Genomic DNA, 20,680 nt, shown 5'->3' on the forward strand with positions numbered 1-20,680 from the left:
TTGTTAGAAGATCAGAAACAATGAAGACTGTGCATTGTAGGAGTCATTTGTGTTTACTATTTCCTAGCCTCTCTCAAACTTGCCACCTTTTAAAATATTGAAACCATTTTCTAAGATGAATTTAAGAAAATGTTATGAAAAATAAATAAACACATAATGATGTCCATTTCCTCCAACATTTGACATATATTATATTGCATATAGTGGCCCATAGGACAGAGCTGCCCCTGTAGGTTTCTGAGACTGTAACTCATGGGAGTAGAAATTCTCATCTTTCTCCAGAGGAGTAGTTGGTGATTTCAGACTGCTGACTTTGGGCTTGCCAGCCTAATGCATAACCACTACTTAACCAGTGCTTCTGTGTATGCACTATAAGCAAGATTAATTAGCTGAAGTAGAAAAAAATAATTGAATATAAAGAAACCATTTTTCCTTTCAATAAATAATGGTACCGAACCGGCTTGATTGAATCAAATATGTCTATGAAAAATTAAGTACTTGAATAAAAAGAAATTATTCATGGAAATAATGTTTGAAATACAATTTAGAAATGAATCATGATAATTGCAATGCATGGTGAATGGAATTAATACCACTAATTTGTATATGTGATAACTGTTGAAAAGGTAACTGTCTTGTTGCATACATATTAACTACCACAAAATAATAAATATAGCAAGATAATATTTGAAAAGAAATTCCATCAAATTGGCCATAGTCTAGGAGGTCTAAGAAGAGATAGTGGTAAGAAGTCAGAAAAGGAGCTGAGGATGAACATTGCTTTTGCAATGACTGACTTTACCTAGTAGCTGTATGAATACTTCGTTAAAAGCATAAGAATGACTACTCTAATCTAAACTTTATTTTTTCTCTATCCCAAATAGTTTATTCCTCAGGTCCCTTGGCATTTTATTGTTGTTGTTATTGTTGCTGTTTTTCATAGTAAATAACCACACCTTCAAAACCCCATAGTCAACTTGCCAAGTCGCATGAATGCCCCACAGTTTTTCACATTTTTGTGCTCCCTGGAAATGCATATTGAAATCCAATGTGATTATCAGATTTTGCATCCTTAAATTCAAGTCTCTAGCAGTAGAGCAAATAAAGTGATTAAAGCATTTGGTTGCTATCTGAGAAGCTGGAAGTTGGACTCCATTTAGAGTTATCATTAAAGAAAGGCCTGGTGGTCCACATCCAAAAGCATCAGCTATTGACAAATCTTCTAGAGCGCGATCCTGACACACATGGGGCCACTAAGGTCAGGCCTGACTGGCTAACGGCTGTACTGTTGTTCTCAGTGCTTTCAGCAATAGAGGCATACTTCTTAGAAAGCATTTACCCTTCCTGAGGAGAAACATCTCCCCAGGGCCTTCTGTAAAGCCCCGGTCACATCCTTGTTCCTGAGGCTGTAGATGAGTGGATTGAGCATGGGAGTGAGGATGGTATAGAAGGCTGACACAGCCTTGTCTTGCTCAGGGGTGTGGTATGAGTGAGGCAATACATATGTGTACATAGCAGCCCCATAGAAGAGGCTGACTACCACCATATGCGAAGAGCAGGTAGCTACTGCCTTCCGCCTTCCTTCTGCCTCAGTCATCCTATAAACAGTGATGAGGATCCTGGTGTAAGAGGCAGAGATCACAGAAAAAGGGATGAGGAGCATCATGATGCAGCAGACGTACATGGCTGTCTCATAGGTTGATGTGTCTGTACAGGAGAGCTTTAGAAGAGCAGGCACCTCACAGAAAAAGTGGTTAATTTCCCGAGATGCACAGAAGGGAAACTGCATGGTGACTGGTGTGAGCAGGAAGCCATCCACGGACCCTCCTACCCAAGCTGCCAGCACAATCAACAAGCAGACCTTGCGGCTCATGAGCACGGGGTAACGCAACGGGTTGCAGATCGCCACATAGCGGTCGTAAGACATAAGTCCTAGGAGAAAGAACTCAGCGCCTGCCAAGGTTAAATAGAGGAAGTGCTGGGCAGTGCACCCTGCAAAGGAAATGGCCCTCTGGCCCACCACCTGGTCAATCAGCATCTTGGGAACAATGGTAGAAATGTAAAGGATATCCATGATAGAGAGCTGGCTGAGTAGGAAGTACATAGGCGTGTGGAGGCGCGAGTCCATGTGAATGAGAACGATCATGAGAAGGTTACTGGCTATGGAGATCACAAAGACAAGGAGGATGAGGGCAAAGAAGAGCCAGGGAAAGCGGGTGTTGCTGAATAAGCCCAGGAGGACAAAGTCGGCATACATGGAGTAATTCCCCCACTCCATTGCTGTGTAGGCTGCACAAAAGACAGAGAGATATGATAGGTAAAGTTGAGTTAAAAAGAAAATTATCTAGTTTGCTCAAAGCATCTGATGTAGCAAAGGAGAAATCATCCTTGTAGAAATGAAACACATCTCATTGTGAAATTCACCTCAATATAATATTCCCTAGAGTTGATTACAATTAATTGGTTGCTTTGAGTTATTAGTCTTTACCTTTGTGTCCTAAACAAGAAAGTTAATATTTTTCAATTTCCTGAAAAAACAGACTGATTGGGATTTCATTTTGAAGCATTATACCATAAGTCATTCATCAACCAACAGTTTACTGGTTGGATACTGCAATCTTAACCTATAATTTATATATGAAAATGCGGCAACACTATTGAATTTGTGCTAGAATAAGATATAAGAAAAGGAAAGATACCCTAGCCTTTCTAGACTGAGTTCTGACCCTTTTTAGTTTTCACACTTGGACTCAAGTTTGATCAAGAGTATGTAAGTATTTTGAGTGATCATGTACAACCAAATTAATGAATTATATCCAATTTCAGCCCCTAGATTCATTTTGCATTGTAAAGTTGAGTGCTTATCTTATGCTTAATGGGATGAGATATTTAAAAATAATGATTACGTGTTGAAATAAAGGCACTAGGCAATCTACTAATTAATAGTAAGAAAGATTTCTTGGACTGTTGTCCTCAGCTGATAAAATAGTCCATGCATTGGCACCTTGGAAGAAAGGCCTGGTGATTTTCCCATACTCCCAGAAGCACAAACAACAACAGCCATTGAAGAGGGTCATGAAAAACAGTTCTGCTCTGAAAACCATGGGCTGACTCATTGACAACAGGCAATGTTGTTACTTGTATAAACCAGACCCAAACACACTGATCTTGAGTCCATCTGACACATTGACCCTACGCAGGGTTTCTGAGATTGTTAATCTCTACAAGAGTTGGTGGCCTCATTTCTCCCTGCAGAGCTCCAGTTAGGCTTAAACGAAGCAACTTGTGGTTAGCAATCCAATACCTAGCCTACAATAGGCGCAGACCAAAATCAATTGTGAGGCTGGTACAAGGCTGGGCAGTGGTTCCTTTTGCAGTACACAGGGTCGCTATGAGTCAGGACTCTATGACCTAAGAGCAGCAATACTAATATAAATTCCTGGACTGCTTTTACTAATGAGACCCACAGTATAGCTTTAGCGCGATTACAGCTTGTTTGTTATTTAAATATCATCATCTTCACGTCATTGCTTTTCACCAGGTGTTTGATGTGTGTCTTAGTTTCTTCTCTATCTCCCCACCCCCCCACTGTGCTAAGGCATTGGGGAAATTAAAGACAGGTGTTCAGCAGCAATCCACCTTGTAGGGCAGTGGGAAGTGCCCAGCACTTTAATCCTGAAGCACATAATAAGGATGCTCTCGGAGGGATCCATTCATTATCGCGCTATAAATTTAGAAGCTAGTAGCTGGTTAATGGAGGGGAAGCGTAGGGCTGCCACCGCTCCACGGGGAATGTGAAAGCCCCATAGAGACGCACGGGCAATGACACTTTCCTTTAGGCACATGGTGTCCCCAGGCCTGACCAGGAATATTCCTGGTAATAGAACTCATTAATGAGACCCTTGAGATCTCCCCTGCATTCCGCCCAAAATCATAAGGAAGCTTGAGTGGCTCTGTAGCTCCTAGATTTTAACAGAATCTTATTATTCTGTCAATGTTGACTCATGTTTTACATTAAGAAAATTAGCAAACTGCATAGCAACATTAGGAAGAAGAAGACGAAGAAGAAGAAGAAGAAGAAGAAGAAGAAGAAGAAGAAGAAGAAGAAGAAGAAGAAGAAGAAGAAGAAGAAGAAGAAAGGAACAAACTGGAATATTCCATGTCCTATAACTATCTCCATATCTGAATATTTTTAAATATTTTAGCATACTTTTACCTTTTTATAACATGCTTATAAATGTACATCCTACTCATAAAATATACAAAAATATGCTCACATCTATTGAATTGATTCTGACTCATAGCCCCTGTGCAGGCTTTCCAAGATCATAAATTTTTAGGGGATCCAGCAGCCTCACTTTTCTCCCTCAAAGTAACTCATAGGTTTAAACTACCATCCTTTAAGTTAGCTTGACATTTAACTCAAAATGCTATTTGAATACACATAATCAAATATTCTAATGGTATCAAGTTTTATTAATAGTATAATGAATAGATGATACTAAATTAACTAACAACATAGGAACTACTCTATAGCAGGGAGTTTGAGCTTTACTGAATACTATTACTAACTGAATAGTGTTGAATAATTCTTTACCATATAGAAGATACAGATCATATAGACAGAATTTTGAGATGAATGAATAACATGAAACCTACTTAATTATTTCTCAGTTATTTAGTTTTATGGGCTTCTAAATTTATTTACAAAGTACAATATTTGATAATTGCTTTCTGTGTGTTTTATTTATTTTTCTATATATGGTCTTAATTTTTAGAGATACGCCCCTGGAATTTAGATTTTGAAGATTTTGAAGTCAATCAAAAATTGTATACTACATTGTTTACCACTGATATTAATAACACGTGAGCATACTTATTGCACATTTCACATCCTAGTATCTAGTACTAGTTTCTAAATTAGACAAATGACAAGTGAGTGTAATATGAGTTTTAAGCATATTATTTGAACATATTTTTTTGGTATTCTATTACTTATTTTAGATTTTATCATTATTTCTCACGAACTTTGCCTTTGGCATAATAAGAATTTCTCCAAAATTTTCATGTTCTCCCTATAGAACAAGAATATAAATACAGTTGTGGTATTTACTGGAAACAATTTCTCCTAAAATATTATTTTTTTGTATTAGAACTAAAATTTTAAACATGTATCTAGTTAAGACATTTATTTTATCCTTTTTTATTTTGATTTTAGCTGATAAAGTTCATCCTCACACATATCTATAATTAATATGCAATTGTCTACTAGTGCAGTTATCATAGTTTATAAAATATGTAATATTTTATTCCATTTAATATAGATGTTGCTACTTGGTAAAAATATGGAACAATAAGCTGCTTTCCAAGGCCAAACCTATAATTAATATGTCCTTTCAGATCATGTCAATTAACCCTAATTTCTTCAAATATGTAGAGAGATCAAATGTGAATGAAAAATAGGAGGAATTTCTCATTGAAGTTCACTATCTCTTTGTTGATATGGGGAACATATTAATATGGATAAACTCAAGTTTTCACCCATGTTGAATGTGTTCATTCTGGTCTGATGTTTGTATATAAGAAAATGGGAATGTCCTGAGTTAGTCTTATGGAAAATTGTACTGTAAAAAATATAAATATTTAATATCAATCAATTGCTTAATTTTAGGACCTCACTCTTTGGTTTTAATGTTTTTCTCTCCAATAGTAATGGATAGAGATCACCAGTGTGGATTTTTATTGTTTTATGTTATAATTCTTCTGAAAAATACTGAAATTTTGAATATTGACTGTAAATAAAGTAACCATATGAATAAGAAGATAGATAGGAAACCAGAAAACAACAAGCAAAACCAAGTACATTATTTCTGACCTAGGCAAATAAGGATGAAAAGAGATTCTTGCTCAAAACCATTTAATCCTCTGCAACCAATATTCTTATACCATAGCGGTCCCTGCATATTAAGCTTTACTTATTGTGGAATAAAATGCTTTTTCTTAAGTAAATTAATTAGAGAAACATATGAGATATCAGAAATAATTTGGGACCTCCAGACATTATAAACACAGAGCAGAGCAGGGGTAAGATGATCCTTTTAGCAATATAGCTAGAAAAATTGAACTCTGGTCCAATTTTTGCATCCATCTGAGTCCATTGAAAAGCCTTGGGTCAGGCACAGTGCAATCCTCAAAATTACATCTTTGCTTTTCATTACTTTTAAGCGGTCATTTGCTGTCAGTATGCCAAATGCATAGAAGTTACATTATAACATATATATTTTGGGGTAATACAATTCATGTACATGTGGCAGTCATAAATGGATTATTTTTCAAATATATCTATTCTCAGCATTTGGAATGTAATAGTATGAATGTGAAGCCAAAATAGGATCAGAAAAGCAAGTTTCACAACTTATCTTTAACATATACTAGCTTTAGAAGCCTAACTTATTATTCACATTATCAGTTCTATCTGCCTCTCAAGAATTTCTGAGGATCAGAGAAGAACTGGGCTAATAATTTTATAGCAAGATAGGAAGGATTTTTCTTAACTAAAATTTCTTCAGGGAATTTAACAAATACATTAAAAAGTTGAATAGTAAAAATTGGCCTTGCTCCTATACCTACAAACATTTTCTAGATCATATAAGTGAATATAATTCCCCAATGATAAACCATGTAGAATCTTTACATCGAAATACACTTTTGTAAAGTGTTTATGAACAGAGAAACCCATAAGACTATGATTTACATATTTAACAATCAAGTTTATTCAGGTTGATAGAGTAAATTTGGTTAAAAGATATTAAATTCATGGGAGTTTCATAGACTTAAAAGTATCTAAATTAGAAATCTCTAATTAATAAAATTTAATATTTCCCTAAATAATCCTGGTTTGAACCAATTTCACAACAAATAAATCCAGAGTATCATATTTTAATTCTATATTTATTTGACATAAAGCCCTTGAAGTTACTTACCTCAAGGAGTAGCCTCCTCAGATCTGTAGATCAAATAACTATTTCTCAAAGATAATCTTACAGAACTAACGTGAAATAGAATCACTCAATGTTTCTGCTTTCTATCATGTCTGGGAAGCGAGACACATGAAACTACTCTTCCAAATTTAGGGATTTGGGTATTTCCAAGATATGAAAAAGGGCCAGAAGCAGGACACGGGACCATCTTGCTGATGTGGCACAAAGAAGAGGTAGGTCTAAGACCAAGGAATTAAATGTACAGTGTCTTCAGCATGGAGCTACATCTTGTGGCAGATGACTAGTCTGTCTAAATAATCTGCAACCCTTCAATGCTAGCAAGGACACAGAAATAAATTGAGGGGATAAAACCCTAAATTCCTATTAAAGATGATGAAAGGTAAGCAGATAACAGCTACATTATACCCTCTGCTGAATACAAAGAGAAAGGTCTTAAATAGGAGAAGTTGCAATATAGTGCAGCCACCCTTCCATTGGCAAGGGAATTGTTATCAGAACATCTCTCCCTGGGATTCTCTGTCCCTAGCCTACAATTACATAGTTGCATAAATTTGACCAGCTCTTTCCCTTTATAATTCAGGAATTCTTTCAATTTACATAACTTACATTAAATATACTGCCCCTAAGTAAATCAAATGACTTTTCTCATTATATTATCTTTTTATCCTCTCTTTTACTTTGCTTGCCATTGTTTTACTGTATATATAAATTTCTTGCTATGTTTGCGTTGCCAATTCTAATGCCTCCCTCCTGTAAAAGTACCAAGACAAGTCTTCCCCTTCAAATGAAAGCACGATTTTGCTTAGCATACAATCTTTTAGCCCAGTCTCACCACTTAAGTATTCAGTTGACATATAACCATGCTGGATTCTTACTATATGTAATGTATCCCAGTTTTATAATGTACTCGACATATATAACAATACAAATAAAATAAATAAGAAATGGAAATCTGAGTTTCTCAAAGAGCAGTAAAATCCATTATTTCATATTATTGATATTTTAAAAGTACCCATAGTCTACTTCTCAAAAGGAATTTTAAAATGCACATAATGAGGCTTCACTGTCCTGCTAGCTCTTTCTATTTTATCTCGACTCATTATTTGGGGCCTTCATACTTACCTCTCTCTGGTATACCTGGGGAGAGGGTGGCGTAGAATACAGGTGTTACAGAGCTTGAAGTTTGTGTAATTGGGGAGCAGAGGAGAGTATATTCCAATATAACTAACATGGTTAGGAGAAAATCAAAATATTAAAGGTTCAAATCCACCCAGAGGTGCCTCGGATGAGTTTTCCTACTCCTGAAAAATCCTAATGGGAATCCCAATGGAGCTTAGATTTGCTCTGAGACACATCGAGTCTTCTGGAGTTGGATTTGACTTGAGGGCAATTGAATTGTTTATGCTTTTCTTAAGGAAAGGCTAAAGAATTGCAACTTCATAATTTGATGCATATGTAAATATTCACTTAGAATGAGAAAATGCATCCTAGAATACTTACAAATGAGGCAATAAGACCAAAGCAAAATTAGTAGTGGTGAGAGGGAGGCAAAAGCATAATTGTATTTAACTGCTCAGCCATGGAAAATCAGTTGGATGGAGTCAACTTTAATTTATGGTTGCCCAAGTTGTGTCAGTAGATGACTAGGTTTTTGTTTAAGTACCGCCAGATAATATTTAATATCCAACCCTTTAGTTAGCCAGAGAATAAATTTAAACATTTGCACAACACAGAGACATTAAACTTAATGTCTTAAATGACGAACCACTTAATTTGTTTTACATTGCTTTATTTTCTTCTGTGAGCATGACTATGTTGTTCTTAAGTGCCATCTAGTCAAGGCAGCTCACAGTGTCCTTATATACAACAGAACGAAACACTGCTCCATGCTGCACCATCCCCACAATTGTTATATTTGAACTCATTATCGCAGCCACTGTGTCGATCCATCTCAAAGACCTTCTTCTTTTGGCTGCCTCTCTATTTTACCAAGCATGGCGTATCTTTCCAGGAAATCATTTCTCCTGAGAACATGTCAAAGTATGTGATGCAGTCTTGCTACCCTTCCCTCTAAGAAGCTTCCTGGTTGTACTTCATCCAAGCCAGATTTGTTTGTCCATCTGGTAGTCCAGGGTACTTTCAATATTTTTTTGCCCAAATCATTGTTAAAATGCATCTCTTTTTTTTTTTTTTTTAAGTTTTCCTTTCCACTTTTCAACATCCAAATGCATAAGAAGTGATTGAAAATACTATGGCCTGGGTAGGGCATACATTGGTCCTCAGAGTAACATCATTGCTGTTCAATACGTTAAAAAAATCTGGTGCAGCAGGATGTACCCAAAGCAAGGGGCCATTTGATCTCTTGACTGATGCTTCCATCAGCACTGATCGTAGATCCAAGATAAACAAAATCCTTGAAACGTCAATATTTTCTCTGTGACGTTATATCCTGATCTAATTATTTTTACAATGAGTTGTCATCAACAATGAAGGCTGCAATCCTTGATTTTCATGAGCAAATGATTCAAGTTTTCCTTCAGCAAGAAAGATTGGATAATATGTATGCTGACATTTATTAATAAGCCTTTCCCTCCGTCCTGATGCTGAATTCTTCATATAACCCAGCTTCTCTGATGATTTTATACATACAGATTTGACAAATATGGTGAGAAGAAGCAGCCCTGATGCACATCATTTATGACACAGCCTCTAGCATTAAGGAAACACTCAAGCCACCACAGTATGACAAACAACAGACACACAAAGACAGCTTATCTTAAACTGAATTAACTCAAGAAAAAATATCCAATCTCAAGTGGCAATATTGAAAGTTTCTATGGACAAAATATTGAAGGATGAGGAAACATCAAATGTGAAGATGGAAAGAATAGTCACAGAACCAAAATGGACTAGTCGGCATTTCTCCATTTCAGGATGTAGCATAAGAATAAGAACCAACTTTGCTAATGGAAGAAGTTCAAGCTACACTGAAGACATTGGCCAAACACAAGGCTCCAGGAATTGATGACAAACCAATTGAAATGTTTCAACAAGCTGATGAAACAATGGAAGTACTCACTCATCTATGCCAGGAAATTTGGAAGACGGCTACTTGACCAGTTGACTGGAAGAGATACATATTTTCACCCTGTGTTAGTATAGGTAAACTAGAGAAACAAATCCATTGATACATATATGTGTACAAGAAAGAGATTTATATAAAAGAGCAATTGAACATTAAGAAAGCATTCCAGCCCAATCCGGATCAAGTCCATAAATCTGATACTAGCCTATTGGTCTGATAGCAATCTATAAGTCCTCTTCAGACTCATGAAACACACACAATGACACCAAATTTAGGATGATCACAAACCAGGGGCTAGAAAGTCTTTGGATCCAGTGGCGGCGTTGTAAGCATCTCAGCACTGGCAGGGGTCTCTCTGTGGCTTCTCTGGCTTCTGAGGTCTGATTACGTCCGTGTGGCTTGTCTTCTGCAATGTCTCCAAGAGAGTGACCTTTTCAGTAGAGAGAGAGAGATGTCTTCAGCCTCCAAGGAAGAAGTGCCAGACTTCCCAGAATTCTCAGAGGCAATGCCGACAAAAGTGTCATTGGCTATCTCCAGATTGACAGCCTAGACTCCACCCCTACACTCTTAATCCTTAAATTGACACCAGATTAGGTGACTACCACACATCCATTCCAAAGAAGGGTGACCTACATAATGCTCAAATGATAAAACAAGTAAAATTTTGCTAAAAATAATTAAAAAATGAATGATTTCAAGAACATATTGACAATAAACTCACAAATGTTCAGCCCGATTCAAAAGAGGGCATGAAATATGGGACACCATTGCTGATGTCAGTTGGATCTTGCTTTAAAGCAGAGAAAACCAAAAAGATGTCTACTTGTGTTTTATTGACTAGCCAAGACATTCAACTGTCAGTACTATAAAAAATTATGCAAATCCGTACTCAATGCAAGAACACATTGTTCTATTAAATTGGCATTCCAGGATGCACATTTTCCCAACACGATTGCTGAAGAAAATGTGTTCATACGCAAATGTGGTGAAGAAAGCTGACAGTGACCGGCTATCAAAAGATATAGCGGCTGGGGGAAGGGACCAGTTATCAGACATCAAAGAATTAAAAATCATACTAGTGGGTGCCCACCTCCCTTATATGATCACTGTGTGACCATGAGCTATTGAAGGGATCAGGTATCAAGCATCAAGGGAAAAAAATCATATCATTGTAAAGGTGGGTGAGTGCAGAATGAAGATTCAAAGCCCATTGGTAGCCAACCCGACACTGCCTTACTGAAGGGTTGTGGGGAGATGAGCCAGTCAGGGTGCAGGATAGCAATGATGGAACATATAACTTTCCTCTATTTCTTAAATGACCCCCCACTCTGCTATCATGATCCCAATTCTACCTTACAAATCTGGCTAGACCAGAGTATGTTCATAGGTACAGATAGCAACAGGAAACACAGGGAATTCAGGACAGATGACTCCTTCAGGGCCAGTGGTGAGAGTGGCGATGCCTGGAGAGTGGAGAGAATGTGGGTTAGAAAGGGGAACTGATTACAAGAATCTATGTATTGCCTCCTCCCTGGGGGAGGGACAGCAGAGAAGAAGCTAGGGGGAGACATCGGACAGTGTAATATATGAAACAATAATAATAATTTATGAATAATGAAGGGTTCATCAGTTAGGAGGGATTAGGGAAGGAAGGGGAAATGAGCAGCAGATATTAAGGACTCAAGTGAAAGGCACATGTTTTGAGAATGAGGATGGCATCAAATGTACATCTGTTCTCGACACAATGGATGGATGTATGGATTGTGATAAGAATTGTACGAACCCCTAATAATATGATTAAAATAATTTTTTAAAAATTATGCAAACCTTGAGAGTAATGCGAATTCCAGAACAATTCATTTTGCTCCTGAAAAACTTGTACATGGATAGTGAGGCAGTTGTGCAAACAGAACAAGGGAACACTGCATGTTAAATTCAGGAAAGGTGTGTGTCAGAGCAGTATCCTCTCAGCAAACATATTCAGTCTATATACTGAGCCAATAATCAGATAAGCTGGCTTACATGAACATGATTGTGGCATCAGGCTCAGAGGAAAGCTTATTAACTATCTGAAATTTGAAGATGACATAACCTTGCTGGCTGAAAGTGAGGACTTTAAGCACTTACTAATGAAGATCAAGGATTGCAACCTTCAGAATGGATTACAACTCCATGTCAAGAAGACTGAAATCTTCGCCACTTGACGAATAGTTAACATCATAATAAATGGAGAAAACTTTGATGTTGCCAAGGTTTTGTCTTGTTTTGATACACAATCAATGCTCAAGGATGCAACAGTCAAGAAATCAAATGATTCATTGAATCAGATAAATTAGCTGCACAGCACATCTCTATTGAAAGGCAAGGATGTTACTTTTAGAATTAACATACACCTAACTCAAGCTCTGGTATTTTCAATTGCCCATTTGTATGTGAAAGTTAGATACCGAACAAGGAAGACCAAAGAAGAACCAATGCATTTGAATTATGGTGCTGCGGAAAAATATTGAGACACCATAGATGGCTAAAATGGCTAACGGACCTGTCTTAGTAGAATTAAGGCCAGAGTGCTCCTTAGAGGCAAGGTCGGCAAGACTTCACCTTACCTATTCCAGACATATTGTCAGGAGAGACCAGTCCATGGAGAAGTATGTAATGCTTGGTAAAGTGGAAGAGCAGAGAAAAATATGAAGACCTTCAACATAATTGACACCATGGCTACAATGATGGGCTCAGACACAGGAACAATGTCAAGGATTCACAGGACTGTGTTGTGTTTTGTTCTTTTGTACATGGGGTTGGTATGCCTCCTAGCTGACACAATGACACTTAACAACAACATGCTTACTTCACATACATCATGCGTGTTTCTGAAAACCAAACTCACTGCTATCGAGTCTATTGTGACTAATGGTGACCCTACAGGACAGGGTAGAACTGCCCTGTCAGTTTTGACAATGTCACTCTTTGTGGAATTAGAAAGCGCTGTTGTTCTCCCAAGGAGAGACTGGTGATTTCAATGTACTGATCTTACATGTAACCACTACACCACCGGGACACTTTAATGCATGTCGAATAGTAAATAGATGGAAAAAATTACCCACAAACTTGGCTTTGGTATTAATAGGTCAGTTGCAGCCACTGTGCCAATCCCTTTTTGCTGACTCTCTATCTCACTAAGTATAATGACCTTTTCCAAAGACTGGTCTCTCTGAATAATCTGTCAAAAAGGGATGAGATGAAATGTCACCATCCTAGTTTCTTAGGAAAATTCCAGCTGTTATTCTTCCAGACAAGTCTATTTATTCTTCTGAAAATCCATGATACTTTCAATAATCTTCACCAACAACATAATTCATAAGCATCGATTCCCGGGCAGTCTTCCTTATTCATTGTCCAACTTCCATAAGCATATGAAGAGACTGAAAACTCGGGTGCACCTTAGTTTTCAAAGTGACATTCTTCCTACTCAACACATTAAAGAGATAACATATTTTTCTAATGCAGTGCATTTATTGGTAGCTATATGGAGAGAGTAGAATAAATTTACATGGTCTTGAATCCCTTCGGTATGTGTTTCAATTATGCTAGCCATGCTGGGATAGGTTTATTGATAGAAAACAGTGCTGTGACAAGCACTTAAATTGTTTCCCTGTCCAAACATCTGACAGCCTTCTCTTAGATAATTTTAAAATAATATCAGTTCATAAGATACAAACGAAGCATTTAATCATTACTCAATTAATTAGGTACTACATGAAAATAAAAATTTAATCTTCCTAACTTTTCTTCATGAAAATTGGTCTATTATGTACCCAAAATGATTTTTTCCGTGTCTTCTCTAATGTATCAATGTGAACTGTGAGGCAAGTTAATGATGAAAATACCTGAAATAGCAATAACAAGCCAAGCCTGAGTATAGTTTTTCTATCTGTGGAAAACATGTCATCTATGTTTAGACTTATTATAGAGTTAGAGTATCTTTCTTTTGGAAATTTTACAAACACATATAAATAAATAAACTCATTCTGAGAGCTCTTGTCACAGTGTCAAAGTGATGTATGACTTGAACCATTAACGGTTCATCAGTAAATCATGCATATGATGCATGCTGGACCTGATTTGGTTTCCAAAATTTTCTGTAGTTTTGGTCTGTATTGTTCTGTTTGTTCACATCTCAGAGGTTTCATAATTGGAGGTCATACTCTTGAAGCTGTGTTACTTTTCTTCCAGTTTTCAATATATGAAACCCAGGGTAGCTGAACTTATAGAGACAGCAAGTACAATAAGGGTTTCAAGGGAAGGGGGGTATAGTGATGGAGTGGGTTGAAGGGAAGAGGATGTCAAGGAGCCCGTGCAGAAAAAGAATGTTTGGAAACTGATTGTGGTACCAATCGTACAATTGTGTTTGATGTGATTGAACTATGGAATGATAAGATGTATATATTGATAAAAATATATGTATCAAAAACAAAACCAAAGCACCAAACTTACTGGCATGAATAATGCTAATTCATAGGGATGCTACGGAACAGGTAGAACTGCTCCCTGTGAGGTTTGAGAGTGGAAGCATGTATGGGAGTAGAAATCTCATGTTTCTCCTGCAGAGCAGCTGGAGGTCACAAACAGCTAGCCTTACGGTTAGCATCCCCAAAGGTACCCATTATGACATTGGGGTTCTTGTCAAAGTGATAATGATGGGTAATTCTCTATAACTGATTAGAGACACCAACATAAAAATGACAGTGAGCCCACAAATATTACACAGGATAATAAAATAGTCATTGCTACTCCCTTGAGAGATTTGCAGCAAAGGAACCACTGAGAACATTAACTGTCCTGAACATCCTAGCTAGGGAAGCCGCTCCACCCCACCCCCATCTTACACTGTCTCATTGTGGTGTTATTGTTTTCTTCATATTTTTCACTGCAGTGCATATGTAAGTAATTATATTTTAACCTTTATTGACTCAATAAACATTCAAAACATGTGAAATTATTAATTAATTTATTTTATAAACTGAGTACTGGTGTGAAATCTGCTTCCATAACAAGAAACCAAAAAAATCATTAGCACCCCAAAAACCCTTCACGAGTCTTCTAAACCACAAACCACCTTGATTTTCGAATGGTAAAATGTGTTGCTTTAATTTGCATTTCTTTTAACAATATTCTCTTTTGCCATCTACTTCTTTAGTTTAACATTATGTGTCTAAGATTATATTGGTTCAAGAAGTATTAGAACATCTATTCCTATTGTATTAATGTGCAATCATTCATTTATTCATTTCAATATCACTGAGTTTCTGAGATGTGTGTGTGTGTATGACTTTTTGTGAACACTACATATACATTTCCATTAGGAATTACCCAAGAGTGGACCTGTCATGTGTGTGTGTGTGTGTATGACTTTTTGTGAACACTACATATACATTTCCATTAGGAATTACCCAAGAGTGGACCTGTCAATGCACAGGATATAAATATGTTCAGTTCTGGTGCACACACAAAAAAATCATTGTATAATCCATTTTTCCTTTCTCGCTTACTTTTATTCCTTCCTCATTCTCTCCACTAGAATGCAAATATCATGAGAACAATTTGTCTGTGTTTCTCACAGTTGTACCAAATGTATAATGAATGAATGAGGAAGATACATCTGTAGCACACAGAACTCTGTGAATCACATCCTTTGAATTCCTGAGATATCGTGCATTTCATCACCAGTACAACTCTGCAGAATTCCCTTAGTCCTAATGTTGTTATCTATAAATTGGGAGGCATAACTGCTCTGTTTGTTGTGCGATGGTTAGAGATGAGCACATAAGTCGTTAAGTCTTAGGCAGAGCTAGACAGATATGATTAGGATCATTATGATGTTTCTACAACACAAATTCAAAATAGGTCATTGATAATTTAGTAACATTACCATTTCAATTCCGGAGTAAATTTCTTAATCACAACACACACAAAACATGACATATACTTTTTCTGTTCTACATCTGAGTCAGTAACTCACTACAATCGAGTCAATGCTGACTCATGTCTAGCCACTGTAGGTTTTCAAGACTCTGTTTACAGGAGGAAAAAGTCCGGTCTTTCTCCTGTGGAGCTGCTGGTGGTTTCAAACTGCCAAACATGAGAATTGCAGCCCAACACATAACCACTACCCCACCAAGGTTCCCCATCTGAGTCATTGAGAAGTATATCTAGGTTAATGAACCATGATCAAACTGCTATTGCTTAGCTGATATATGTTTAACCCTGTGGCAATGTTGAAAATGATTTTATTTCCCAGCCAATTATTTCAGAAGTGTCTCCAAACTCCTGGAAACATCTTTGAAGACAACATAGATCTCATGATTTCAACTTACTTAAAAAGTAATTGGCTAATGTATTGGAAGCAAAGGTTAAATACTGTATTTGTACCCAAAGTGAAAAGCACCTAATGATTACAGGGATTTTAAAAGAAGACTATTTATGACCCGAAATCCCTTCTGAGAAAATATAAACACATAGGTAGGGACAAAAAGTCACTTTATAAAAGGCTATGCCAGGGTATTGATCAAAACAATAGAGAAATTGATAATCCTCTTTCCCTTACATAGTGGGCTGTATTTGTACAACAATGTAACAAAGTGCCCATAAATTCCCTCTTTTATTCTTGTTATAGATTCCACCATTTAAAAGAGAATGCAGATTACTTTGCCTCAAGAGAAATTCTTAAGATTTTTTAAAAATTTATGTTTCTGGAAACATACAAGGCATTACGTTTAGTACAAGGGAAAAGACAGAAGAAAGGAAAATATGAAAGAAGAAAGGATAGAAGAAGACAGGCCAAGAAGACACATTTTGATATACTGTTTTTGGCTGCACAGTGGAATCCTTTCCAGTTTAATCCTTCATTGAGAGCATACCCATCCTGGCCTTATAGTATTCCATTCACCATTATCATGGGGAATGGCCTTCAGAAGACATCCCCTGATACTCTTTGTGAAGACTTGAACTTCCCCAAGGTTCTCTTTAGAGCCCCAGTCACGTCTTTGTTTCTCAAACTGTAGATGAGAGGGTTCAGCATGGGTGTCAGGATAGTGTAGAAAACAGAGAGGATTTTGTCCTGAGTTGGTGTATGGTAAGAGTGAGGTAGCATGTACGTATACATGGCTGCCCCATAGAACAAAGTCACCACGGTCATGTGAGATGAGCAAGTGGCAAATGCTTTTTTCCTCCCCTCCACTGAACTCATGCGGTGAACTGTGGTCAGAATGCGAGCATAAGAGGCAATCACCACGGAGAAAGGAATCAGCAGCATCAAAACACAGCACACATACATCACTGTCTCATACAGGGCCGTGTCTGCGCATGCCAACTTCAGGACCGCGGGGGCCTCGCAGAAGAAATGGTTGATCTCCCTGGAGTTGCAAAAGGGAAAGCTCATGGTGATGGGGGTTAACAGAAAGCCATCCAAAGAGCCCCCAAACCAAGATCCTGCTATGATCATCCAACAGACCCTGCGATTCATGAGGACAGGGTACCTCAGAGGGTTACAGATGGCCACATAGCGGTCATACGCCATGAGGCCCAACAGGAAGAATTCTGCTCCCACCAACGTGAGATAGAGGAAGTGCTGAGCTGTGCACCCCACAAAGGAGATGGTCTTTTGACCCAGCATATAATCGATCAGCATCTTCGGCACGATGGTGGAGATGTACATCATGTCAATGAAGGAGAGATGGCTGAGCAGGAAATACATAGGAGTGTGCAGGCGGGTGTCAGTGCGGATGAGAAAGATCATGATCCCATTAGCCATCAGCGCGGTGAAGAAGATGACAGTGATGATGGCAAAAAGAAGGCCTGAGGTGTCTTTTCTGTTGAACAGGCCCATGAAAGTAAAGTCTGTAGAGGATGCATTGTGCTCTCCCACGGATCCCACCATGATACTGAGATGACCAGGATCATTGAAAAAAAAGAAAGAAAAGTGATAGCATCCCCAGGGAATTAAAATGCCAACATGTGACTTAATTCTTGGTCAGTAAAATTCCAACAAGTGGAAAAATATTTGCAGATGTGTTTGGCACCGATATCCAACAACTAGTCTATTAACGTTTTTAATAAAATTTATTATTTTAAATCAATTATTCTTTAAATTAATGGGTAATATGACACAGAAACAATTACTACATCACTATCGTGATGCACGTAACATTTAAGAATGCATCTTACTTGTCAGAGTATTTGGGCTCTGCAATATTTACACATATTCTGATGTTTTACGTATGTGTGTGACAGAAAGAGAAAAAGAGGACGAGAAGGAGAGAGAACAGAAACAGAGAGAGAATGTGAGCAAAGCACCCTAAGTAAATATAAGAGTTATTTTTATGATATACATTTTTATGATAAACATGACTTCCATTATAAAAAAAATTCAATACCGCATGTGGATGATCTGTGTCTATCAACTAGCCAAAAGTTTGGGTACACAGAGAGCTATGGTGATTTAGTGGTGTAATTCTCATCTTCCATGCTGGTCACTGGCATTCGAGTCCTGGAAAATGGGTCTCATGTCGCCACCACTGATATATCACTGGAGGCTTTCATTTTCTAAATGACTAAGTGAACTAGGAAGAAAAGCCTGGCTATTGACTTATGAAATCAACATTAGTCCTGTAGATCACAAAAACCTGATCCAAAACTGATCGGGGATATTGTTATACATTTCACAGACCATATACTCACATAGTTTAGTTGCTTTTAAAAAGAGTTGCATATATATTATCACAATACGTTCCAATGCACCCTTCCTACTCTTGCATTCATTCTTTGCTTCCTAATTCCCCTCAACCTCTCTTCACAGCCCCAATAAGCCTTTCAATTGTCAGTTATTGTCTCCTCGCACCCAATCCTTCCGTGTTCCATAAACTGGAAGATATATCAGGAACAATAAAAGAAAATAGAAACTAAACAACTTATAATTAAATGCAGAGGAAGGAAGAAGATTCATATTAAAATAAGCCAGAGAGAAATTTTCTAAGGTGGAACAACTGATAAATATTTTAATCTAGAACAAATTCAAATTGGGTCCAGAGAAAGGTCATCTGACCAGGTATCATATTATACCTTAGCTCCATCCACCGTAATCAAATTACAATAATCTCAATCTGATATCAAAAATATTCATGTCACTTGACTGTGACCAGAGAGAACCTTCCAGAGGTTTAATCCCACAAAGCACCCTACAGATGGATTTTGGACTTCCTCTGTCTTCCATAGACTTGTACAAATTGGGCGTTCACAATTTGAGCTCTGTTATCTTTCCCTTCATCATATTTGGATTTTGTTTATTTGACATCTTTGGATCATACAGACTAGTGTGCCTCTTGATGTTGAATTGTTTCCAATGTTTGTAGACCCATATGTGTCAGAGTAGAACTGTGTTCACAGGGTTTTATGGAAATAGATCACCAGACCTTTCTTCTGAGGCACCACTAGGCTTTCAGTTAGCATCTGATTGTGTTAATCATTAACATCACTCAGGAATTCCTTTTCATTAACATTTGAAATTTAATTACCATAAAAAATGTGCTTTATTTTTCTCAAGCATATTCTAACTCCCAGTAGCTAAGTCCTTACAATATTCTTCAAGGAAAAATTATGTTCATCTTGTAGAGTAACCTAGATATTAATAGTCTCTGCTTTTTCATACCACCTAATTATAGGCTGAATTGTTCTTATCCTCTAAATACCAAATAACAGGGGAAATAAAATTTAAAAATGTTTTTCTGTACTACATGGCTGCTAATTCCTAAGTAATTTTTAATATTTTGCCATCTATTTTTTCTACCGACTCCTAGAAAGTTCTAGACCTAAAAATAATTAAAAGAAAACTCTGTCGCCATCATCATTAAGCAGTTTTTTCCTCGCATGGTTATATAAGAGGTCAAATTTGTCAGAGCGTAGGTTTGCCTTAATGTGAACTGTGATTCTGAATTCAACTTCTGTTTAATCTATTATTTCTATACTTGGACAGTAGGCTGAGAAATATGATTTACTCTCTGAATGTCTGCTGACCATATATTATGCTGCATTGCTCTTATTTATTTAAAATTAAAAGTAAACCAGGAATTCTGAAATAAGTTTGGGTTTTATACTGAAGCCCATATCTGAAATGATGAAATATACACACATCAAGGAAAAATCCAGTCATATTAATTGAGTTGCTTTCCTGGCCATGACAATCATTCATCCAATAACCCTGAACTTTCTCCTAAAATTTACTGAGACTTTTTAAAATTTACAATATAATAAGCTTATATAACGTTCAAGAAGGAATGTTCTAAATGTCAAATAAGAAATTCACAGTATCATTCAGAAATATACAACATAAAGTAAAATGCCAATGTCCTACACATATATGTAAATTATCTTAAAACTAGCAATAAATAAGAGATATCCCTACTCTCTCATTAAGCAATTTATATAAAATTAATATTTATTAATGTGAATTTTAAATACCTTTTAATCTTTAGGTATTAGAGACTCAAAGGACCTTTTGTAGAGTTATTTCAGCAAATAGTTTTTCCAAATATCCTTTGAT

At 37.0% G+C, this 20,680-nt stretch overlaps 2 protein-coding genes across 2 annotated transcripts; both read right to left on the reverse strand.

Moving 5' to 3' along the window:
* Window positions 1–1,324: 1,324 nt before the first annotated feature.
* On the reverse strand, window positions 1,325–2,278 carry LOC142441203 (olfactory receptor 2T27). Its single transcript, XM_075543258.1, has one exon. It carries the CDS (start codon window positions 2,276–2,278, stop codon window positions 1,325–1,327), a length of 954 nt encoding a protein of 317 aa, XP_075399373.1.
* A 14,775-nt stretch (window positions 2,279–17,053) lies between these two features.
* OR2T1 (olfactory receptor family 2 subfamily T member 1) lies at window positions 17,054–18,022 on the reverse strand. The gene has a single exon (XM_075543259.1). The coding sequence runs from the start codon at window positions 18,020–18,022 to the stop codon at window positions 17,054–17,056; it is 969 nt and encodes a 322-aa protein (XP_075399374.1).
* Window positions 18,023–20,680: the final 2,658 nt, after the last annotated feature.

The sequence above is a fragment of the Tenrec ecaudatus genome, chromosome 2 (genome assembly GCF_050624435.1).
Source record: "Tenrec ecaudatus isolate mTenEca1 chromosome 2, mTenEca1.hap1, whole genome shotgun sequence".
In the NCBI taxonomy this organism is placed as follows: Eukaryota; Metazoa; Chordata; class Mammalia; order Afrosoricida; family Tenrecidae; genus Tenrec; species Tenrec ecaudatus.